Source organism: Pelodiscus sinensis, chromosome 7 (genome assembly GCF_049634645.1).
Source record: "Pelodiscus sinensis isolate JC-2024 chromosome 7, ASM4963464v1, whole genome shotgun sequence".
Classification (NCBI taxonomy): Eukaryota; Metazoa; Chordata; order Testudines; family Trionychidae; genus Pelodiscus; species Pelodiscus sinensis.
Window position 1 is genome coordinate 15,503,832 of NC_134717.1, and position 26,148 is coordinate 15,529,979.

A 26,148-nucleotide genomic window follows, 5' to 3' on the forward strand; every position below is an offset into this window, starting at 1 on the left:
TCTGGACTGATTATAATCACAATGCTTGTGTGGAGGGAAATTGTAATAGGTGTCCTTATTTCTGTTGTATGGAGTGTTGCATTTTTGGTAGTACGGTGGTGTGTACATGCTTAGGGTACGAAGAGTGGTTCGACAGTCATTATTATGTAGCCTCTCAACTGTGTCAGTCGCAAATAGCTTTTTTTTGTGAAAAGGGAGATCCTCCACCTTGGTTTCAAGCTCCCTAGGCACCCCTACTGCATGCAGCCAGGAGGCTCTCCTTATCACAACAGCTGGCAGAGTCGTTTGCTGCTGTGTTGGCCACCTCTATTGCTGACAGTACTGCAGAACAGGCGATAGTATTCCCCTTATGGATGACTGCCCTGAAAATGGGCTTTTTGGAGTCCAGAAGGTGTTCCCATAAGTTCAGCCAGTTTAGAGTAGTTGTCAAAAATCATGGTTAGCTAGGAGTGCGGAGTAGTTCGCTATTCTGAGTTGTAGTGTGGCAAGAGTATATTTTCTGTGTTTCTTTGTTGTTGGGTGCAGATTTAAACTGAGGGGCTTTCAAGTGTTGATTTGCTGCATCCACCACCACCAGTGAATTTGGTTGGGGATGGGAAAAAAGGAAGTCTAAGTCCTTGAGAAGGACAAAGTACTTCCTGTCTGCTTTTTTGCAGGTTGGCTGGATGGAGGCGGGTGTCTGCCAGATGTTATCAGATACCTCCATGATGGCTTCATCAATTGGTAGTGCAATCCTTCCTTGAGAGGAGGGACAGATGTTCTTTAGGAGATGATGCTGTTTCTCCTTTACCACTTGAAGCTGAACTTCCTGGCTGGTGGCCACTCTTAAAAAAGTTCTTGAAATTGCTTCAAGACTTTGGTGGTGTGCATGTCATCCAGAACTATGGCTTCATCAGGAGATGAAGAGGAATTGTCCCTAGGAGAATCCTGTAGGACTTGCATGTCGATGTGCTCAGCTGGAATTTGACCCTCCACCACTTCTAACTCTACAGTAGTCAGGAGGGAATGGAATGGGCAGATTGGTGGGAGCCTCCTTGGTAAAGTAGATGGGGCTGTGGAGCGGCGTCTACAAGGTCGCCAGTTCTCCCATTGAACCCAACGAGTGGGTAATGGGGAGGAGGGTTCTGCCATGCAGGGTACCATGGTGGGTGGTAAGATCTTTCATGGTAATGATGATGTTTGTGAGATGTAGTAGGAGAGGAGTATACGGACAAGAAAACACTCCTCTGACGGTATTCAGCAAGTCTGAAGCGTTCATGTAACAATGGAGATCAAATATAGCCTGGAGATGTGCAAGGCGAAAACGGCACAAGAGAAGGTTCCCTAAGGGGAGGGAAGGGAAGTGTCTGTCATTAATTTCAGGTGGTGTTAAGGCATGAGTGGTTCTGGCTACTTCAGTGTGGCCAGCATGCTCTGACTGTGGTGCTTGTGCTGTAGCCTCTGAGGGAGGAGGCACCTGTACTAACGTCAGCACGCTGAGAAGCAGTGCTGAAGATTTGCGGAGCCACTTAGCAGCGAGTTCCACACTCTCTCAGCGCCAGGTCTTGAGGCACCGCTTGCAGCGGTGCCAGGGTTTGCCAGCATGATCTCTCCAGCACTGACGATGAGCATATCAGCCCTGGGTTAGTGCAGCACACTGCAGCCGTGGTGCCTGCTAAGGATCTCAGCATTACCTGAGGTGCTGGGCTTGTCTCCCCTACTCAGGCTGGGGACAGGTTATGGGGCAGCAACCTCACAGGGGAGACCTTTCTTTTCTAATATTTATGAGGTGAGGGAGAAGCAGACCTCTTCTTAGGCAGATCTCCCGTGGGTAGAATGGGAAGCAGCTCCGCCGTAGGCTGTAGCGCCTTTTCAAAGGGTATCATCCAGACCTGAAATTCCCCTTCTTTCCTGGCCTCTGCTGTGAGGCCCTTGCTGAGGTCGCATTTTTGGGGGGCGTGACACCCCCAAGCAATATATACACAAATTATGCACAACAGAAGCAGGCATGGGGACATTGCATTGTTGACACTTTTTAAACCCCAGAGAGCCCAGTATATAGCTTCCCTTTTTTTTAGCATGATGAACAGACAATGGATAACTAGCTAATAACACTAAAGTGATAAAAAGGCAGGAATAAAAACTGAAAATCTGCATGAAGAGAATAGACACCTGAGGCGAGATAGGAGCTCCATCCGTGAGAGAGCGTGGTAAGAAAGGAGCTGAAGTGGGGAGGGGTCAGGCTCAATGCAAGAGGCATCAAACCACCAATGGCGAGGTGCCTTTCGTGCATGCACCGCCTGACTGACAACTGCTAAGAAAAAGTTCCCAATTGCAGTTCCAGGAATGACCTGTCACCAACAGTGGAGCACCTATGAGGACATTACCTGAAGAAGAATAGACAGTTAATACTGGAGTGTGCCACAGTTGGTAATTCAAAACAGAAATTAGTGTACTTATCTCCAAATGAAGAAAGTTACCATAACTTGCTGAACATTAAAACAAATTTTAACACCATTTTCTTTCAAAAGCATTCTTTACAGTTTAAGATTGACCAGAAACCATTTACAGTGGACTTTACAACTATTACATTTATAGAAAAGAAATATCCTTTAATACCTTTGTTGCATAAGTTGGTTTTTCTATTGCTTCATCCCCAATAAAGAAGTCTAAATCATCCACACCTTTCATAACCCTCCTTTGTGCTTGGTCAACAACTTTTGCCGATTCCTTGATTGCAATACCTTTAATAAAACACAAATATAAAAATGACATTGTAGGTTATGTCTCCTGAAGCTTCTGTCATACTTCAATTATTTACATTCTGAATTAACGTTAAAACATTGCCATCTTGAAATCATTACCATTCTTATCTCTAGTGCAAGTACAATCAGTCTGCATAGAGCAATTTCATGAGATTTTTAAGTCTGCCCAAAATAAAACACTATTAGTATTGAATAATACAACACAGTCATGAACACAAAAATGTAAACATGATGCAATGCTAACCATACAGTGCAGAAGAAGAAATTACTTACTTTGTGCAGTAACTGCAGCTCTTTGAGATGCAAATCCCTATTCATGCTTTACTTCAGAAGCATAGGTGCCTCTTGAGATCACGATCAAAGATTTTCAGCTAGCACCCATTTGGCCTATGCATACATCCTAGCCTCCTCATGCTACATAAAGTGTGTGGGCAAGCTGCTCTCCATTCCTTCTGTACTCAAATTCCTCTAAGGAGCAGCCCAAAGGAGAGGGAAATGAGGGTGGATAGTAGAGCACACAGAGGGACACATCTCAAAGAACCATAATTACTATACAGAATGAGTAATATCTTCAAGTAGTGTCCCTGTGGGTGCTCCACTTAAGGTGACTCATGAGGGACAGCAAACGTGTCAACTCAAAAGTTAATATTTTAGCCATGTCAATAAACTGGCTGTTTATTCCATCTGTCGAAGACTCGCCCCAACTAGCAAAGGACAATTTAACCTCCACATTCAACTAATAGCTGCTCAGTACCCAGAAAGGATACTGAGGAGGAAGGGAGGGAAAGGATTGGGAGGGAGGGAGGGGGTTGATGCCCTGACCTTTATGACCTAATTAACTATAGAAATCTGCCTCCAGGCATGTTGGAAATAGGCAAAACAGTCGCCAAAGTGCTAGTAAGTGCAGCTATAAACAGAGGTGTGGGAGGTTTCAAACCTTAGACCAATCCATCAAAACTGTGGCTTTAAAGATGGACAGTTAGTTATGGAAGGCTACTGGGCAGACCCTTTCTCTATGAAACGTAAGTCTCTTTCTGAGGTATTTGAAACATGGGACCTGGAAACTGAAGAAGATGCAATCTCTGGGTAGTCTGTGGATCCTTTTCTTAGTAGGAGTATGTGCACTCAGGGATTGTAAAGTAGGCCTAGAGTTCTTTAATATGTGCAAGGACTCTCATGTGGTTTACAAGAACAATTTGCAACTGCTGAAGAGGGCCTCCATGGTGTTCTATACTTTTCTTGGAGACCCCAAGAGAGGAAAACGATGTCTTGTACATAATCACTGCCATAGAGATGCAACTGGTAGCAACATGTGCAGCATCTAAGGATACTGAAAGAATAGTTATGACCACCAACCACTCTTCTGAGACAACAGACTGGAATTAATTTTACGTTCTTGTAGGAAATACTCAAAAGCTATGAACCGGTTATAATTTGCAAAATGTTATGAACCGGTTATAATTTGCAAAATGTTAAGTGGCCCTGTCTGCCTGATTATAATGATCCTGAAGTTCAGGCATGCTGAAGAATAAGCCTTCTGCCTAATGGCATCCAGCCTTTTCTGGCACTGTCTACTCTGCTCTTTTATCATATCAACAAAGAGAGAATTAGATGGGGGAGATAGGAAAACAAAAATACAGACTTCTTAGGGGCAATACTTTTTATCTGCCTGTTCAAATTTGGGCAGAATAAAGGTTGTCTGCCACAGCAGCACAGCTGGATCCAGGAGCACCTCAATGATGGTTAACACGAATATGGGGTGTTGCTGACTGCAGAATATCCAACAGTTTGTGCTGTAAATTTTTGACCCCCACCCTAAGGAATATAAAAAAAGTCAGTTACTTTCTGAGATCATTAAATTACTAAAAAGATGGCCATGGAACCATAACATCTCACCCAGAGAGAAGAATCAAGTAGGAATTTGAGAGGTGGCTTCCCTATCTTCCCTAGCCTCCTGCTCCTCAAACATTTCCTCAAGTCTAGGCAAGAGAGGGCTCTACAACTCTTTCCTCCTTATAAGACAGTACCCCATTGTCTGGTAAATTGTTATCAGTAGGCAGTCAGGGAGAGGGAAGGCATAAGGTGGCATCCAAAATCCACTGATATGCACAATTCTCCCTATGACTTCTAGAGAATGGATTCCTCATGGGATACATTGGAAAAGCCTGGAAAGAAATAAAGGAGACCAACCAAAGTTGCCTTTTTCCTCCTTCCAAATGAGAAGTACCCTCAGTGGAGAGTCCTCTGGCACTGGAGGAAGGTAGTCCAAGAGCTGCGCAGTAACCATGAGGAGCGGAGATTCTGGTTTACACATGAGCAAGAGGTTCTTACTATAGCTGTACTCCCACAATACCAAATAATGGGTTAGTATTTAAGCCATGGAATGCTGAAGACATGGATGCTGAAGCTGAGGGTGGGCATTTAATATAGAATTATTAGAAATATAAAAAGCTGAGGCACACTCAAGGTGGCCATATTAGGGGTCAGTCTCAGTCAGACACGTGACAGAGAACTGGAGGTGGCTCACCCCGCACACTGTATATAGCCTGTGTGTGATATGAGGCAATACAGGGTGAATGCCCAGATCAAGCAGAGATGGCTAACTGAAAATTTCTGATCAAGAGCTCAAGAGGTGCTTAAGCACCTAAAGTGGAGCACCCACAAGGACACAATGCAAAAGTTAATACTTTAGCCATGTCAATAAAATGGCTGTTTATTCCATCTGTCGAAGACTCACCTCAACTAGCAAAGGACTATTTTACCTCCACATTCAACTAATAGCTGCTTAGTACCCAGAAAGACAGGTGAAAAACAAACATCGGCTCAATGTGCATCAACATTAAGAGCAGACAAGACACTAAAATGTAAGGCAGTGGTCACCAACCAGTAGATCACAATCTACCAGTAGATCTTGGAGCCTCTTGACAGGTGATACTGACTTGTTTAGCCAGGAAGCTATCAACTGTAGCACTTCAGTTGCCCCTCCATCCACTGTCCTGCTGCTCCTGCCCTCGGTCTTGGAGCTGCTCCCTTGGGAGCCTCCTGCTTGCTGTGCAGGGTGTGGGAGAGAGATGGTGGGGGGGGCACTGATGTCAGAGTTTTGCGATAGACATCATCACCTGCTATAAACCTCCAGAGCTTCTCTACTTAAAGTGATTTACTGATGCTCAAACTTAAAACAGGATGATTCCATATTTACTGCTGAATTTGAAACTAGTCTACATTTTAGGCTGTATCTGAAAATAAAAAATGAAGCAACTCACAAAAGCAACACATTGTGACAATACAAACTGGATATTAAATCTGGATAGTGGAAGAACTAGGTTACCATGGTGTTTGAAGATGGAAACAGTTCCAGTAATATCAGAGAGTGGCTGACTTTGGTTTGTTCAGCACAAGAAAAAAGAGCTTTTAGAAGAAAGAGGCGGCAGATGTTTGTATCTGTATGCCTTTTGTGCTCAAACACTCATGGAGCAACTGGAAAAAGGAGAGAATGAGTCTTCCAAAAAAAATAGGAATGCTTGCTCTGGGGCAGGGGCGGGCAAACTTTTGGGCCTGAAGGACCTCATTGGGGTATGACAATTGTATAGAGGGGTATCAATGCTCACAAAATTTGTGCTGGGATGTGGGAGAGGGTGACTGCACCACCTTGGGGTGGGGTGCGAGTAGTACTGGGGATGAGGGGCTTCTGGGCTAGGAGAGGGATCAGGACTCCCGCTTGGGATGTGGACGGGCACTGAAAAAGGATACTCTGAGTTGGGGTTAAGGGGTTTGAATGGTGGGGGGGGGGGGGAGATCAGGGCTGAGGTATGAAGTTTGGCTCAGAGGTGCAGTCTCTGAGTGGTGCTTACCTCAAGCAGCTCCCAGAAGCAGCAGCAGCATAGCATGTCCACTCTTACACCCCCTTCTCTGGCTCCTATGCAAAGATGCTGGAGACAGCATTTAGGGCAGGATCAGTGCATAAAGCACACTGGCCGCCCCTATATGTAGATATCAGAGGGGGAACACATTGATGCTAACGGGAGCCACTTGGAGCAAGCCTCTGACCCATTCTGCAGCTACAGTGCCGAGGCAAGGCAAGCCAATTCCCCAGTGAGAGCTCAAGGGCTGTATTAAGATGGCTGACAGCCTGAATGTGATCCACAGTCCGTAGTCTGCCCATGACTTCTCAGGGGTGGGGGAAATAAGGTGATATTTTGAACATATACCACACAATAAAAACATTAATTATCCAAGGCCAGAGAGAGGAATGGTTTGCTGGATAGTAAACAAATAGGTGGGACACAGCATAGAAAGAAAAACAAGTGAACACTAAGTTGTGAAAATACCAGTTTCTCTGAACAATGCAATTGGCCTAATAATTCATATTTATTTTTCTAGAAAGTTTTTGTTCAGAACTGAGGCATATTTAGAATTTATAAGGAAGATCTATATAAGGGAACTGCAGGAGAGAAAAATATTGAGAGCTGGAAATCAAGAACGAGAAAAACAACTGGTTAAACAATAAGCATTCCCTTCCCCCAAGAATCAAATAGAATGAAAGAGCCAATGATTAAAGTCAAAGGAAAACAAATAATTCAAATAGCAAAGATGGAGACAAAGAAACTAAAAATATATAAGTTTTTAAAAGAGAGTCTCACTTATTTCAGTATGATTGTGTGTGCATGTACTGCTTTTCCACAATTTCCATTTATCTAATGGGGATTACTAATGCTATTTTACCTTATTCAGGATAGTGGATTAGTTTAAGATCATGCAGTTAGTGTAATTATCTAATTTGGCCTAAAGGACAGATGGGGAAATATTTAATTTCATCGAATGGTAGTGTTGCACACTGAGCCTTTTGATAGAAGTCCCATTTAGACTGCAGCTATTTCCATAGTATTTTATATATGATGGCAATTTTTGTGATTTATAAACTTACTCATGGATATTTAAAATTCATTTATTTCCTTAAAGATTAACATTATATATATATATATATATATATATATATATATATATATATATATATATATATATATATATATACATACACACACACACACACACACTCTCTCTCTCCTTGATGGCCTTTCCATTACATAATTTCTCTGCTTATCACTCAGGCTATTCCCATCCCAATATTTAATGTCTAAAGCAGATCATGATAATCATATTAGAATTACTAGCAAAGAAGAAGATATGAAGTATGAATAAATAGAACAAACATGTGACTACCCAGGGGTGTACAAATACAAGTTTTAAATATTTTAATCCATGTAAATAGATTTATGTCCATACTTAAGTGAAAAGTCTGGCTTCAATATCATAATGCAAAAATAATGAAAAATGGCTTATTCGGTTAAAGACATTTGTTCAGTAACATTTTCTGTAAATTGAGCATTAGCTCCTAAATACTGTTCTCAATATCCTGTCAAGAAATAGTGATTTTCACGATACGCTTAAAATGAAATTTGTAGGTGAATTAACTGGCTAGTAGTTAAAAGTTTTTGGTGAAATGTACAAGGCATAATCAAATGCAAGTGTAAAGGAAAAGTCAAAATTATAGACAGTACACTGCACATGATATTTAACATTAAAAAGAAAAAATGATCCTGAACAAAAGAGATGAATATTTCTGAATTAAAAACCCACATAGAAAAGAAAGTTCAATTGTACTAGAATAAAAATGGGAATATTAAATGCATTAAGCTGAGTCATACAAATTATTTGGTTTCCAAAAAAACCCAGGACAGTCCAAACCCTCCACAATATTTACTTTGCAACAACAATTAAGCACTACTGTTTATTCTGTTTCTGTTTGATACTCAATGTTCATACTGAAATTCTATGTTGATAAATGCAATATAATACATATTGGAAAACAATCCCAACTACACATATAGCTGTTACCACTCAAGAGAAAGATCTTGGAGTCACTGTGAATGGTTCTCTGAAAATATCCACTCAATGTGCAGCAGCAGTCAAAAAAGGAAAGAATGCTGGGAATCAATAAGGGACAGAAAAATTTGTACTGCTTCTATATAAAACTATAGTATGCCTGCATTGTGAATACTGTATTTGAATGTGGATTGCACCTCACCTCAAAAACAACAAACTGGAATTGGAAAAGGTTTAGAAAAGGGGAACAAAAATGATTATAGGTATGGAATGGCTGTCATAAGAAGAGAGATTTGGAAGCTTTTTAGCTCAGCAAAGAGACAAGAGGGGATATGATAGAGGTTTATAAAATCATGATTGATATGAAAAAAGTAAGGAAAGAAAAAGTTATTTATACTTTCCCATAATACAAGAAATGGGGTCAACAAATGAAATTGTCCCTACGCTTTGTTTGTCAGGGCTGAGAATGGATGACAGGGGATGGACGTATTACTTGTTCTGTTCATTCTCTCTGGGGCACCTGGGACTGACGGGGAGAGGGAAAGCAGGCTCCCTCAGAAGCACTGTACACAACTTATAAACATCTTGTAGTTTATTTTGGGGCTTACATTATTTATCAACTTTGAAAAAACTGCTGCTGCTCCCACAACTGGAAAATAGAAAATGACACATTGTTTTTCTTACTCTAGTACAATTGAGTTGAAATGTAAAGTAACTTTAAAAATAGTAACATTTAAAGAAACTGAGAAAAGTTATCTGAGCACTCTATTCTTATCCCGTGCACTGAGGACCAAACTACTGTGTCATAAAGGTACTATTAGAGAAATAATAGTACTATTTCTCCATTTGTTGAAAGGAGCTGATGATATTTACATGATCCAAAATAGTTACTGTGTGGCTAAATTATTTCAAATGTATAAACCTACTATGGCCTCAGAAGGAAGAATTGCAAATTATTACTCCTGCATTAAGCTTTTTTGTTGTTTTTTGTCAACTGGATGTTTCAGGAAACTAATGGGATATGAAACATTTTGTTAATGAGAATCCAAAGCAACAGACCAATATAAATAGAAATAGAAATAGCTTTATAATAATATTGTAATGTATTGTTTCATTTGTTATTTATATTTCTTTCCCTCCTCCTTTCCTTCAGTTGACTATGTATTTTGTTGTGTCTTATCCTGTTTTTCTTGTTTTCTCACTATCCCACAAACCCCTCTCAATCACTTTTCCATACACCTGTTCACACACTGTCTTCCAGACCTATAAAAGGCACCTCCTCTCACTCTTTGGGACGTCTTTCTAATGCTGGGCAGAGTGTGTGTGAGGGGGGAGAAAGAGTATTTCTTGGCTCTAAGAGAAGGGGTGTCTGTAAAGATGTCCTTTACTTTTCTCGAGCAGACAAGCACTGACTTACATCTTTAGGCTTATAGAGCTCTGGTTTGCACTCAATTTACCGTACTTAGTTTAGTCTTAGAGCAGGCAATAAGCTGAATTTCAATCAGCCACTCATCATGGGTTCTGACGGAGATGGGACAAAGGACAGGGAGGTGCAGGATTGGTCAGTAGTTTCACTAAGGCTAGGAACAGGAAGGAGTGGGCACTAGAATCCTGGGAAGAGCAGAGGAAGAGAGCTGCAAAAAGGAAATTACTCGTCTCCCACCTGCCATAAGTAGCAGCAGGATCCCTCAGTAGAGCATTGCCTGATCATACAAGCATGTGATTTTTACAGATGCTTATAAACTCTTGCATACAGAAATATCTATTGGCAGTGAGTTCCACAAGTCAGTTACTCACAATGTTAAACATGTTTCCTGTCATCAGTTTTAAATGTGTTGCTTTCCTTTGATGGAATGCCATCTTGTTCTTGCATTAGGAGAGAATAAAGAGGAGCACCCAATTTACCTTCTCTAATCCATTATTTCATGTAAATCTATTAAATCCTCTCTTATCTGTGCACTTTTTAATCAAAACTGTGCTAATCTTTCCTCACATGGGCTACGTCTACACTGGCCCCTTTTCCGGAAGGGGCATGTAAATTTCACTAGTCGTCGTAGGGAAATCCGCGGGGGATTTAAATATCCCCCGCGGCATTTAAATAAAAATGTCCGCCGCTTTTTCCGGCTTTTAAAAAAGCCGGAAAAGAGCGTCTAGACTGGCCCCGATTCTCCGGAAAAAGTGCCCTTTTCCGGAGGCTCTTATTCTTACTCCGGGCACTTTTTCCGGAGGATCGGGGCCAGTCTAGACGCTCTTTTCCGGCTTTTTTAAAAGCCGGAAAAAAGCGGCGGACATTTTTATTTAAATGCCGCGGGGGATATTTAAATCCCCCGCGGATTTCCCTACGACGACTAGTGAAATTTACATGCCCCTTCCGGAAAAGGGGCCAGTGTAGACGTAGCCATGGAGTTTTCCCATGACTTTCCCACATAATCCGATAAAGTCACAAAGGCTACCAGATCTCAAAATTACCTCAATATAGTACTGCACATAAAATTCATTCCACATGTGGATGGAAAAAAAAATTAAAGGGAGCCTAGCCTGCACTACTGTAACTTTAAAGCCAGCCTCCTTTGCCAGCCTTTCAACCTCAAAGGCTGTATTATTCAAAAAAAAAAAAAAAAAAAAAAAAAAAAAAAAAAAGTTATGTTCTGCATAAACTGAGTGTGTATCTTCTGGAAAATTCCCTAATGGTCAAGACAAATGCTTAAATTCTACTTCCAGCTAGCGATGTTAAATTGCAGGTAAATCGAATAGTTGATTAATTCTGCATCGACTATTTGACTGGTCAATAGGGTGTTTCCACCTTTGAAAAGGCACCACTTTAAAGGCCAAGGTGCCACTTGGTGCCTGGGGTCAGCAGGGGACTGCCTGCTAACCCCAAGCTCCGTGTGGCACTGCCATTTTGAAATGCCGCTGCAGCATTTTAAAGCAGCAGCGCTGCGTGGAGCCCAGGATCAGCCGGGGACTCCCCAGCTGATCTCAGGCTCTGTGTGACACTGCCGCTTTGAAATGCTGGGAGGAGCCTGCCTCCAGGCTCCCACAGTGGCATTTCAAAGCAGCAGCGAGCCCAGGGTCTGGCGCCAGGCTCCATGCGGTGCTGCCAATGAAGTACTCCCTCCTTCCCATCCCCCCACACCTTTGCTGTCTCTTTCTGATATAGGTAGCAAAGGGGAGGGCGAGCAACTAGTCAACAAGCTGTCAACTAGTCCTTCATGTCCATACTTCCAGCCCTGTGCATCATGATTCTGCCATGTGCTCCTTTCTACCTTTCGGATTTTAAAAATAAATAGACCATGAACTTTAGTGCACGGGTAAACATATACTTACATGAAGGAATGATGAACTGAGGTTCTGTATTTCCAGCATATCCCAGTTTTGTATACCTGGAAAGCAAAAGGCAAACAGGTTATGCTACTAATATTCCTATCAGTAATGAGTTGAAGATACTAATCATTACAAAGTATCACAGAAATATTAAATACATTCCTTATGAGCAGTCAAGTGGACAAACTCAAATTTCCAATGAGGGTGAACCACTTAAAATTAAGCCTGAAACTGACGTTTTTCTAAAATATTGTACTGTTTAAAGCACAACCCTAACCTTATTTGTATACTTGAGGGGGGAATAAAAACATCCTCATAAAAGTAACAAAAATATTTACCAAGGGACACCTATGTGCCTGAAAGGAATGTGTAATATTAACCTCACCCAAATGAGAGAAACTAACGATTCTTAATGTTTCTTTTATTGTAGTGGGTTCTCCCACCACCCCAGAGCTGCTAAATATTACTCATGATATCCCAGCTCCTGTTCTGATTAGATGTAACTAGGAAAGCACATTCTGTAGTGTCAAATTATATTTATGATTGAGGAACGGAGTTAGCCTTTCAAAGCAAGTTACTATAAACTTGTGCTTCTCTGCTCAACATTCACCAATTCAATGAAAATCTTTTTTATGGAGTAAGGAAACAAGTTTTTAGGGCTATACTACCATTTATGTGGTATAATTAACATTGCTCTGAAGTGTTACCCCCGAGTGACAGATACACTTATATAAGTGTCAGTACGGACAGCACTATATCAGCAGAAGAGTTTCTCCAGCCACTCCCAGGAGTGCGGTTTCCTGTCAGATAAAAGCACCTATGTAAAAGAGCTTTCCAACTGCACTACTGTAGATTTAAATCCATGGGTATGGATTTTAATATATCCGAGGGTACTGAGCGAGATAGCAAATGTCATTGCAGAGCCTTTGTCCATTATCTTTGAAAATTCATGGAGATTGGGAGAGATCCCAGCCGACTGGAAAAAAGCAAATGTAGTGCCCATCTTTAAAAAAGGGAAGAAGGACAATCCAAGGAACTACAGACCAGTCGTACCTCAGTCCCCAGAAAAATCATGGAGAGGATCCTCAAGAAATCCATTTTGAAGCATTTGGAAGAGGGAAATGTGATCAGGAATAGTCAACATGGATTCACCAAGAACAAGTCATGCTTGACCAACCTGATTAGCTTCTATGATAAGGTGACTAGCTCTGTGGACATGGTGAAGTCAGTGGATGTGATAAACCTAGACGTCAGCAAAGCTTTTGATATGGTCTCCCACAATATTCTTGCCAGCAAGTTAAGGAAATACGGATTGGATAAATGGACTGTAAGGTGGCTAGAAAGCTGGCTAGAGTGTTGAGCCCAACGGGTAGCGATCAATGACTCGATGTCAGGTTGGCAGTCGGTTTCATGCGGAGGGCTCCAAGGATCAGTTCTAGGGCCGGTTTTGTTCAACATCTTTATTAATAACCTGGACGAAGGGAAGGATTGCACTCTCAGAAAATTTGCGGATGACACTAAGCTGGGGGGAAAGGTAGATATGTTGGAAGGAACGTATTCGGTCCAATGTGACCTAGACGGATTGGGCCTAAAGAAATCTGATAAGGTTCAACAAGGACAAGTAGAGAGTCCTGCACTTGGAAAGGAAGAATCTCAAGCATTGTTGCAGGCTGGGGACCGACTGGCTAGATAGAAGTTCAGTCCCCAGAAAAGGACCTGGGCATTGCAGTGGATGAGAAGCTGGATACAAGTCAACAATGTGACCTTGCAGCCAAGAAGGCTAATGGCATATTAGGGTGCACTGGAAGAAGCACTGTCAGCAGATCTAGAGAAGTGATTTCCCCCCCTTTATTCAACAACCCTTTATTTGGTGAGGCCAAATCTGTAGTACTGCGTCCAGTTTTAGGCCCCCCACTACAGAACGGATGTGGACCCAATAGAGAGGATCCAGAAGGGAGATTTGATAGCAGCCTTCAACTTCCTGAAGGGAGGTTCCAGACAAGATGGAGAGAGGCTATTCTCAGTAGTGACAGATGGCAGAACAAGAAGCAATGGTCTCAAATTACAGTGAGGGAGGTCTAGGTTGGATATTAGGAAAAACTATTTCACCAGGAGGGAGGTCAAGTACTGGAATGGGTTACTTAGGGAGGTGGTGGAATCTCTATCCCGAAAGGTTTTTAAGTCCCGGCTTGACAAAGCCCTGGCTGGGATGTTTTAGTTGGGATTGGTCCTGCTTTAGGCAGGGGGCTGGACTCTACCTCCTGAGGTCTCTTCCAGCAATATGATTCGCTAGTAGAGCCATAGGAAAAATAGGACTATGCTCTGCTTGCCTACAAACCTCACTCTTGAGTAATAGTCAGTGGTGATTACATAATCAAAGATGCTGGAATGATGCTGCTGGCAGTTAATAATAGGAAGCAAAATCAGTGTCACATACAGAGTAAATGTTAGTACTTTTACATAGAGGAGGAAAAGTATGCGTCCATACTTTCCACATTCAACCCCTATATTGTCTTTTGGATATTAACATTATTCAGTATACGTACATCACTTGTTACTGCAAAATGGTGAATTTCAGACAGACAATCTGATTCTACTGAGCTTGCAAAACTGCAACATTTTGGCTCCAAAGCATGCATGCAATTTGCTACAATTGTAAGAGTTTGGTATATTCCAACTTCTCATGTATTAGACCAAATGATATCTCATAGTAAAATTAAGACCTGGCTTTAACACAAAGAGTTTAAACTAGGAATCCAACTTCGCACTACAAGTAAAACTTCTTGTAAATGTAGTCTTACACTCTTCAAGGCAGCATGGACTGAGGAAAATCAATGCATGGAGGTGGCTGCAGAAACTAAACATGATGAACCCACTGGAGTGTATACCTTTTTCTGCTGCACAGTGTTAGAGACTGAGAACTCACACAAAGTGTGTGTGAATTTGATATAGGCAGGCAGATACACACATTGCTCCTTTAAGTACACAGACCCCTCTTCAAGTACTCCACCCTTTTAAGTTTCAGAACTTTGTTAATCTTTAAGGTGCCACAGGACCCCTTGTTGTTACTGCCATTAAGTGGGCCAGGAAGTTTAAACTTAAAAATCTGTAGTTGTTTGTCACCTGCTTTGTGGACAGAGTATAAGAAGTAGGAGAGGATGACTGGATTAGGTGAGAGAAGGTGAACCCCTCTGCTGTCCTAAACCCCTCACCTACAGCACAGCAAGCAGGAGGCTCTGGGGAGCAGCTCCAAGGAAAAAGGCAAGACCAGCACACCAGTGGAGGAAGGGGTAGCTGAACTGCAGGTGCCCAGCTCCATACTTCACAGGGAACTTAGGGGACCTGTACAAGGGCTGTTGGCCACCCCGGTTCCCAGCCTCCTCAAGGATGGGCTGTTTTCCAGAAAATCCTACAGGTAATGGACAAAGGAGGCAGTCAAGCTACATTATAAGAGTACACTGCACAACTTTAAACAAGCACATACTCAAATAGATAAGCAACATAACGAAACAATGTTAACCAGGACAAGGTTAAGTGAGGAGTTACTATGTATTGAAATTCACCATTATACTGAGAAAGAGGGAAGGAGGGGTTTTGTCTTGGACTCAATACTATTTTAGGCATCGAAGCTCAGCTTTAAAGAGAATATATAAAAACAAATATTTCTGCTGAAAGGATCAAGTTTCACAGGCTGAACAGAGCATTCTTAGAATTGTTTAATATTCATTAAATGTATGAATAGGACAGTTGTATTAGTCTCTCAGTTCTGAAGATTTATTTAGACCATAAAAGAGAACTTATTTCCTAGTCTCATTTATTAGCATTGAAGTTTTCACTCCATCTGGCATGAGCAGAAAAAGCTATCCTTAAGATACGTCCAAAACCAGCGTAACATGGGTGTTGCTGATCGAACAGTACTAGAAAAGTAGCAGCAGGAAGTTTACACTTTAACTAGCTACTCTCAGACAGATTGAGACACTCTCAGACACTCATACTGTTTTACATTTTTCTCAGCGAAGTTCAAAGTAATATTAGTTATATGCATGATTAGAAAAGCCAATTAATGCTTTATGGTCAACTGCTAGTATTTTCTAAGCAATGTGAAAAATCTTAGGGTTATATGCTAGTGCCTAAAACAAGTGCAACAATAGTAGTCAGCACTTAGCTTTCTTTCAAGGTTTTACAAATTACTTCTGTACAGAATTCCTCTTTTACCCTTATGTTTTGGAGGAATTCAGTACTTAACTGTACAATTAGCTCATTTTACTTGAAGACTACTAGTCACATTTAACTTTTCACATTGCAGGTTTCTGAATTTTAAAATGCATTTTGAATCACTGTTGGAAGCTTTCATAAATATAAAAGTACTCATTTAATTAACTTGAATCTACAGCAAACAAATTAAATGAGGTTGAATATTAACTTATTTACAATGTAATGACAGGTTCTAGGAATCATTTTGGGATAAGAGGCAGAAAGGATTTTTTTTTATTTTGTATCTCAGTATAACTTTTCCAATGTGGCCAAAGCAGTTAGATATTGCTTATGAAAAGCATTATTTTGCTCCCATTTAACTTTTGGCAAAACTTCAGGTCTATAGGAGTACGGTCATAATCTGAGGGACTGACCCTGACAGCTGTAGAGTGCCGTTAGTTACTATTAACTTTAAAGGGATTGGAGAACACTTAACTGGCACATGTCTTTAGATTGTTACAGAGCATCTAAAGCAGGTAACAAATTTGTAGATGCAAGGTCTCAAATTTTTTGATTGCAGACTGAAACCTGCAAAAGCCTACTCACATATCAAGCGCTCACTGAATGTCACATCAGGAAGTGTGGCATGAGTGACAACCAAAAACAACCAGAGAAAAGAGGCAGTTTGTCTAAGTAGAGCAGGGGTTTCAGTTCCTAAGATCTAGATCTGCCTTCTATTTAAACAGATATCGGACAAAGAACAAACAATCTTGGAATTTCAAGATTAGATACAAGGAAGATTCTTCTAACTGCCACAGACAATTCTGAATCTGTAAATCAAGTTGTGGGTTTTTTTGTTTTTTTGTTCTGTTTTTTTTAAGTGACAGGTCTGCAAAGCCAACTTCTGCTGTTCATTTTACTTGTATGAACTTTAGGCAAAAGTTGCTCTTACAATTGCAATTTACTAACTAGTATGATGATGACGTACAAGCCAGAATTCAATCCACCTCACATTTATGTAGGAGGAAAAAAAACTGACTTCTGCTTAAAGCAGAAAAGTGGGACTCGGGAAAACTTGTTACTATTTCCAGTTCTGGCACAGCTTCCTCCTACAGCCAGTTCCCCATTTGTAAAACAAGGAAAATATTTACCTCACTAAAGTGAGGAAGATTAATGTTTGTAAGCACTCTGAGATCTTTGGAAGAAGTACTAAATGGTTATACTACTGGAAATAGTGTCAGTAAGTTTTGGAAAACATACTCTAACTTGAAAACCTAAACCTCATCAAGTGTGACATCCAATATAGAAAAGCATACAAAAAGAGTTAAAATAGTTTAAATGTGAAACTCAGCAGATTCTTAGAAAAACAAAAGCTAGGTTGTTGCAGAGAGCAACATGTTGCTTTAGTAGTTTTGTGGTGTAGGAAACTGTCCAGAATACACACACTCACACACACCCTGAAGCCTGAAAGAAAATACGGTCAGATGAAAGATGCATTTACAATAAAAAGGCTGAATTCAAAGCAAATAGACCAGCAGATCTAAAATACACAGTGTTTATTCTTCAAGAACACAGAAGCCTGCCTCCTGAAAATAAAAATAAGGGATTGGGATTTCTTTTAATTGTTAATATAGAAATATTCATTCAACTTTCGTCTTGGAGAGTAGTTCTACATTACAACTGCTACAAATACAGAGCTGCAGTTTAATGGCTGCGGCATGGTAACGTAGATGCTTCCTACATCTATGGAAGGCATTTTTCCACTGACTTAGTAAATGCATCTCTCCAAGAGGCAGTAGATAAGTCGACAGAAAAATGTTTGTTGACCTAGTCACATCTACCCTTAAATAAGGTTGACCTATTGCACTCAAAAGTGTAAACTGGGCTTGAATACTGAGCATGTTACCAGCTGTATATTAATGTAGACTCTAAAAATGAGAATTCCCCTTTAACCAACTAGACTAGACTTCCACATGGTATTCCATAACTTAACATGGAGTGAAAAACTGAGACAGAGGACAGGACAGAAGTGAAGTAGAAAAAGTGAAAGAACAAGAGAATAAGTCCTAATGAATACAAGCCTCTAGCTTTGGGTAACTTATTCAAATTCACCAGATCTTCTCAGCCAATATGAAATTGTGGAACATGGTTTGTAAGCTATCCTTTAAATCAGCTTCTGTACTGAATGACTGGAAGATAGCTAACATGTCACCAGTATTTAAAAAGGGCTCTAGAGGGGATACTGGCAATTACAGACGAGTAAGTCTAACATCAGTACCAGGCAAATTAGTTGAAACCTATAGTAAACAATAAAATTTTCAGACACATATATGAACATAAATTTGTTGGGGGAAGTCAACATGGTTTCTGTAAAGGGAAGTCATGCCTTACTAATCTGCTAGAGTTCTTTGCGGGGGTCAACAAACATGTGGATAAGGGTGGTCCAGTGCCCTTAGATTGCCAGAAAGCCTTTGACAAGGTTGCTCACCAAAAGCTCTGAAGTTGTCATGGGTAAGAAGGAAGGTCCTCTCATGGATTGATAACTGGTTAAGAGAAAGGAAACAAAGGATAGGAATAAATGGTAAGTTGTCAGAATGGGAAGAGATAACTAGTGGTATCCCCCAAAGGTCTGTATTGGGACCAATCCTATTCAACCAATTTATAAATGATCTGGAGAAAGGGATAAACAGTGAGGTGGCAACATCTGCAGATCATACTAAACTGCTCAAGATAGTTAAGACCAAAGCAGAGCTTAAAAATGATCTCACCAAACTAAGTGATTGGGCAACAAAGAGAGAGATCTTGGAGTCATTGTGGATAGTTCTCTGAAAACATCAACTCAGTGTGCAGCAGCAGTCAAAAAAAGCCAACAATGTTAGGAATCATTTAAAAAGGGATAGAGAATAAGACAGAAAACATCTTATTGCCTCTATATAAAACCATGGTATGCTAACATCTTTAATACTGCATACCAATGTGGTCTCTTCATCTCCAAAAAAAAGATATACTGGCATTGTAAAAGGTTCAGAAAAGGTTAACAAAATGATTAGGGGTTTGGAACGGGTCCCGTATCAAGAGAGATTAAAAGAGACTAGGACTTTTCATCTTAGAAAAGAGGAGACTAGGGGGGGGGGGGGGGGGGAAGAGATATGATAGAGGTCTATAAAATCATGACTGGTGTGGAAAAAGTGAAGCAGCAAAAATTATTCACTTGTTTCCATAACATAAGAACTAAGCATCACCAAATTAAATTAATAGGTAACAGGTCTAAAACAAACAAAAGGAAGTTTTTCCTTCACACAGTGCAGAGTCAACCTGTGGAACTCACTGGACAATGAATGTAGTGGAGACAAGGACTTTAACAGGGCTCAAGAAACAATTAGATAAATTCATAGCGATTAGGTCCATCAATAGCTATTAGCCAGGATGGGTAGGAATGTTGTCCCTAGCATCTGTGTCAGAGGCTGGAAGCAGATGGCAAGCAAGACTTATCATGATGCATCCACTCTCTCTGGGGCATCTGGCATTGGCCCCTGTCAGAAGACAGGACACTGGGCTAGATGGACCTTTGGTCTGACCCAGCATGGCCTCTCATGTTCTTATGTTAACACTGAAAGATTTAACTCATTGAAAAAGTGACACCTTAAAGCAGGGGTGCCCAAACTTTTTTCAAAGAGGGCCAGGTTTGATGAAGTGAACAAGCGTGAGGGCCGACCATTTTGCCTGACATTCTTTGAACCATTAAAATTAAATGCAAATTAACTATTTTATGCAAAGTTTATTGCAAACGGCATACTTTTCATTTCGTCACATGGATGACCAATCTAAACAGGTGTTGAATCACTCTGCCTTTCATATCTGAAGGCCAGATGAAAAAAAAAATCCAGAAAGCTGAAATAAATGTCAGGAACATTGTAAAGTACATTACATATTATTGGTAATAAAGGTTGTCTGTCAACTTTTAAGTTAAAAAAATATGAACAGGAACATAACACCAAGTATACATGTTGTGTCCAAATATATTTATAACTGATTTAGAGCAACTGACATTAACTGAGATTTACAATGTATTCATCTCAATACATATGGATTCGTTGGGGGCCATAAAAGATAGATATTGGCAAATTACCTGGGGGGCCGTATTAAACCGGAACACGGGCCGCAATTGGCCCGCGGGCCGGACTTTGGACATGCCTGCCTTAAAGCAAACTGTATTTTACAAGACTAAAGTAACTTTCCTAGTGCCACTCCTGGAAACCACCATGTATCTGACTAATGTATGATTCAATAAATAGGAAACACACCCTGTCTCCAATCATATTTGCAGTAGTAATTGAGTCCTTTCTCCATTACTGACAGGATACCTATATCTAGAGAGAGGCACCTGTCTGAGTCCGTTTTTTCCAAGAACTCCTCCTAAACAGTAAGAGCTAGGGCCACCATACTCAGTATGCAGCCTCCTCTTCTCCTAACTTAATGCAAGGTTGGGTTTGATTATGCCAGAAGAACCAGAAGACCTGGGAAGAAGACAATTTTCCATAACATGCAAACAGAGGTGCTACTGTTCTAAGGGACACAATTTAAGTGTGGCCACTAGGGCAGTGAGCCTACAGGGAAGAGCTATCCTACTGAGTGTCCACTGGGGGACTCATATCACCAAGGGCAGAGACAGGCAATTTTTGGTGGGGGACCACTCCAAGACTTTGGAAAGTAGTCAAGGGCCACAATTATCTGTGGAGGGAATGCAGGGTCTAGGATGGAGGTTAGGTGAAGAAGGGCGCACAGGGTAACCGACTGGAGTGCAGGAGACACTGTGAGGTCTGAAAGGGAGTTTGGGTAAAGGAGGGAGTTGTGACTTCAGTCATAGGATTGGGGTATAGCATCAGGATTGGGGTGTAGCATCAGGGAGGGTGCAGGTGAGAACTCTGGCCTGGGGAAGTGGTGGAGGAGGGGATACGGGGTCTGGGAGGGACCTGGGGCAGGAGGATGCAGAGGGTTTGGGTTGTGACTTGGGGGGCAGGACTTGATGTGCAGGAGGAGCAGGGGTGCCAGAGGCTGGCTCTGGCTGGGAGGTGCTTATCTAAGTGTCTCCCAGCCAGCAGCCCTGCAACACCCCCAAGGTAGGCTGGGCTACCTCTCTGCTTCAGCCTCAGATTGCTTAAAACCGCAGGCTCCTACCTCCGTATGGGCTTTCAGCTCTAGGGGGTGGAGAGAATTGGACTGTCCCTGTCCCCAAGGCCAATCTCTCAATGCCTACTGGCTCGTTGTTTCCAACAATAGGAGCGGAGGATTGGGCTGAGGGTGGGGAGATCACATGAAGCCTTCCCCTTCCCTCTGGAGCAGAGGGGCACATGGAGCAGTTGCTGCATGCCTGATGGTCCCAGCAGAGGAAGAGGGGGTTTATGCAGGCTAAAGCTGGTGGCTTGGCAGCCCACGAGAGGTATCTTGCCCTCCCTGATCAAGGGAGTGGGCCAGCAGGGCTAGGGCTTCACCACCTTGCCTGCCAGAACACCAATAAGTAGCGCCCCTCCCCTCCCCCCCCAATCCCAAACCCTTTCCCTCACCCTTCCAGTGCAGGGGAGAAGAGGAGTGAGTTGAGGAGAGAACAAGCCCCAGGCAGGCTGGGAGGTGCTGGAAGCAGGGAAAGAAAATAGTCCCCAAGTGAGCAGGGGGCTATTGGCAGGGGGGGAAAGGCCCAGAGCAAGCTGAGGGAATGGGGTGGGGGGAGAAAATACAACTCTGGCACTCAGCCTCCTACACACATACACCCACCTCTAAGGCCCTGCCTAAAGGACCCAGGCAAGTCTGCTAGTAAGAAATATTACAGAAATGACTACTGATATAACATCAATATTTGCAGATCATACCCTAAAGTACTTTCTATGAATTTTAAAACCCTTCTTACATTTGTGAACCAGTCAGTCAGATCTAATTTACACAGAGGAAGCTGGGCACTTTGAATTCTCTTCCCCCAACTTTCTCAAAGAAAATTCTGTACTACTAACAGCATATTATACATTGCTCCACTCAAGATACATTTCTCTACTAGAAGACTGAGCCAGCATTGCTCCGGTCCTTAACTCAATTTTTGTTTATTGGGAAAAAAAATGAAAATGCTTCGTTTGAATCTTTGCTCTGATGTGAGGTCAGGGATAAGGGATGCAGTTTGAAGGCTGTCCCTGCAGTGGTGATGGAGAGGTACTTCTCACCTGGCCCAGCACTCTCTAAGGCTATGTCTACACTACACTTTTTTCAGAAAAAGAAACACTAATTGCGCTCATCAAATTTTGGAAAAAACACCTGTTTCAGAAGAGCCCTTCTTCCTCATGAAATGAGGTTTATGGGGCTTCCAAAAGAGCACATCTGCTCTTCCAACACTTTTGGCGGAAGAGCAGACGTGTTCCCTCAACACAGCTGAGTTTTTCTGGGATACCTCTGGTATCTCGGAAAAATTCCATAGAGTAGACACAGCCCCGCAGTAGCGACGCAGGTCCAAGTAAAAAGCACCTCTCCACGGCCGCTGCAGCGTCATAGGGTACAACTGTAGGAGAGGTGTATGTCCTTCGGCTACGACAGGTCCAGGTTTTTCTGTCCCTTGCGCTCCCTAGGCACTGTGAGGAATGCAGCAAACTGTGCACTTCCCCTCACTTCCTGAAGGGAAACGGACAGCAAAATTTTTGTGGGAATGGGTGGATAGGAGCTTCAGTCCACACTGCCCTCCCTAAAGGGCACTTGGGGAGTGGGAAACTCCAGACTGAAGGGGGGCTGGAGGTATATGCCTCCAGGCAGCCCCTTTCACCTGCTTGGTGAGTCTCTTTTCTGTATGGTTTTGTAAGAAGCAATTCCATTCCAGGCACATCCCATTTTCCTGGCACAACCAAACCTTTATATTAAGTTATGATAAGAGGAAGCTATATACCACATTTGGTGAGTCTAGCTCTTACTGTTTTGAAGTAGTTCTGAACAACTGGACAGTCACACAGACAGACAAACTCTCAACTACGCCACAGAACCAAATCCACACAAAGGAATGTCAAACACATTACAGAAGTAGATCGCTTTATGACCTGAATTGCACACCACTACATTCAATGGTTTTCAAGCTTTTAGAAGGGAGAAATAATCTTGTGATCTTCTTTGTGACAGCCACGTGTAGACCCATGATCTTGAAAGCTATGTTGCGTAGGGAACTGATCACTGTAGCAGTAGATGTGTCTGCAGATTTTGCATCTGTTATTCTGGCAGGGTCTAGTACCACTGAGTTGGCGTAGCCTCGTCTACGAGAAGCTTGCTTCTGATAATGAGTTTGAAAGCTTGTTTCTTTCACCAACAGAAGTTGGACCAAAAGATAGTTCACATCCATCTTGTCTAATATGGCTTGTCCAGGGACCAGCACAACACTGGATACAACAATTGTTCCTTGAGATAATCAGAATCTTAGAATTTACTTAAAACTGCCAATGTTACCCATATTCAGTAGAGAGCTACTATTACAAAATAGGAATTCCACTATCACTGCTCCTGGGTGTGACTATGTAAATCTGGTCAGGCAGGTGGAGTAAAAACGTTCTTGGCATGCTATATACAAATATTGAGCAAAGCCTTAGGACAAAGATACTAACATGAGTAGACTATAGATCTAATATATGATCATCTTGGGTATTATCAGAATTAAATTCCATACCATTAATTCAGACTTCACTATAAAGTATTACCCAATTCCAAACTATAATTGAAAATAAATAAAAGACAACATCCTCCTTTTAGTCTGTAAACTATTCAACAACCACTCAATCATTAACAATTACTAAGCAAGTTACCATTGTTATGTGTTATAACCAATGGGAGAGTGCTAAGAAAATAAATACTGGTCTGCCCCCACGGTGTTGTGTGTGTAATATTTATTATATGATTAGAGTGTCAGGGAGAGTCTAGAATTTCAGCACGTCCCCTCAGTCAGAAGACCTTTAACTGCAAACCAAGCAGGCTAACTGGGTCTAACTACCAAATGAAAACATCACAGCAACATTTTCTCAAAAGGCCTGACTAGTCAAGAGGGAAAAAACAGTGAAGCAAAAGGAAGGTTCACACTTAAGCCCTATAACAAAAGCCTTCGAGCAAGCAGTAACTGGACTCAAGCTCAGTGGAGCACACCTACACAGCAATGTAACATCCCCTGTTGGCCCATATGTGTCAGCTGACTCAAGCTTGCAGGGCCTACGCCCTAGGCCATGGGGCTAAAAACTGTAACACAGACATTCAGAGCCTGATCTCCAGCCTCAGCCCAAATGTCCACCCAGCACTTTTATAGCTCTACAAGCCTAAGTCAGATGACACAGGCCAGGCGCATGTGTTTTATTGCACAGGTAGCATGGTCTCCAGTGCAGTTAACTAAAGCTAACTGAACTGGGCAACATTATCTACACTGCAAAGCCTACCTGTGCTAGACCTACTTAACTGCAACCAATATGCTACTCTGTATGCTGGGATGGATTTCTGAGGAGACATCCTACAGTTCTTACTGGTGGGAGGAGGGGGGGGAGAGAAAACTGTGTTTCCCTTTGAATTCATTTTCAGGATGCTGTCTTACACCAAACATGGAGCTGCTGTCTATAGCTATATAGTTTATGCATTTAACTTCAAATGGAGTTATTATTAATGCAGACAATTCTCAAGATAAAAATAAACAGTATTTGACAAAGAACTTTTAATGCAAATATCATTAAGGATTTCAGTCTGCAAGCCACGTGATTTGTGGCACTCCCTGTTTATCTACTTTCTACTTCTCAATTTCTTTCCCACCCACTAAACATAAAAATGTTCTTTTGGGTATATTCGCCCAAATTATGAGTCTTACTGATATCACACCAGTGGAAGATGGGGACCATCAGCTTCGTTTAAATGCTGTGGAAGCACAGCAGAAATTGAGCAGGCAAATATAGGGTAAAAATGCTAATGCAGCAAGGTGAGTTCCACCGTAGAATAAGGGAAGTACACAAAGTACAGCCCAGGTGGAATTATAAAAAAAATGATTGCACGACTGACAGCACCTGGGCTTAATTAGCCTACCTCTTCATACTGACTGTAGAATACATGGGCTGCCTACCTGGGTTCAAGCGAAAACTGAGCTCAAGTCAATGCCTTTAACCATGTTTGCAAGCCTGGACTTGAGTCTCCTTAGAGCCCCTTCTTGAGGTTTTTCCTGCACTCGTGACAGAAGGGTTGGAAACAACATCCAAGTTAAAGCCTGACCTACCTCTGCAGCTAAGTTCCCCATAAGCTGCACAGCCACCTATTAAGCACTGCAGAGGGGCTCAAGTCTGCTCTATCTCCAATCTAGCCTTCAGCCTGGTGGCAGGGGAAGGACTGCCTGAACTATGTGCTTTCCCACCCAGGCCAAAGCCAACAGCAGCCCAAACCCTCCACCTCCTGCCATGGCCTGACCACATCCCCACACTCCATTGAACCTCTCAATCTGCCGTAGACAGCCTGCTCCTCCCTGCCACAACTGGAATGGCCCAGCCCCGAAGCCCCCTAGTCACAGCCCAGTCCTGACCCCCACTTCACACCTTTGTACTTCACCCTCTGCCCCGGCCCCACCAGAGTCTGCACCCCCAGCCAGAGCCCTTGCACCCCAAATTTATCCCAACCCAGAGCTTGCATCCCCTCTCACACTCCTCTACCAACCCAGGCCTGAGCCCCCTATCACACTCAGCACCACTTGGCCCCAACCCTATCACATGACTTTTGTGTGTGAGTGCACCAATATGAAGGCGATGTGTCACACATTACCTACATATCAGTGCGCTTAATGAGATTAATTCTGCTCAGGGATAAGGAAAAATTAGAGAACACTGCTCTGCAGTGAAGACATAATCAAGGAATTTCTATCTGAGGGGGGACTGGATGAGGAAACACTCTGGGAAGTAAAACTGAGATCAGTCTGGGACCAAAGAGCCACTGAGTTCTGAAAAGAAAAAAAGTTAGGTCTGTTCTTTTCTTT

The 26,148-nt window shown here is 42.1% G+C and overlaps 1 protein-coding gene across 1 annotated transcript in view; it reads right to left on the minus strand.

Annotated features, from left to right (window-relative positions):
• Positions 1–26,148, minus strand: part of ACTR3 (actin related protein 3) — a 63,987-nt gene that overhangs the window by 17,937 nt on the left and 19,902 nt on the right. Inside the window, exons 2-3 of the mRNA XM_075933255.1 lie at positions 11,955–12,010; positions 2,599–2,723 (exon numbers count right to left, since the gene is read on the minus strand). Of these exons, the coding sequence (XP_075789370.1) occupies positions 2,599–2,723; positions 11,955–12,010 (181 nt within the window). The remainder of the gene's footprint in view (positions 1–2,598; positions 2,724–11,954; positions 12,011–26,148) is intronic.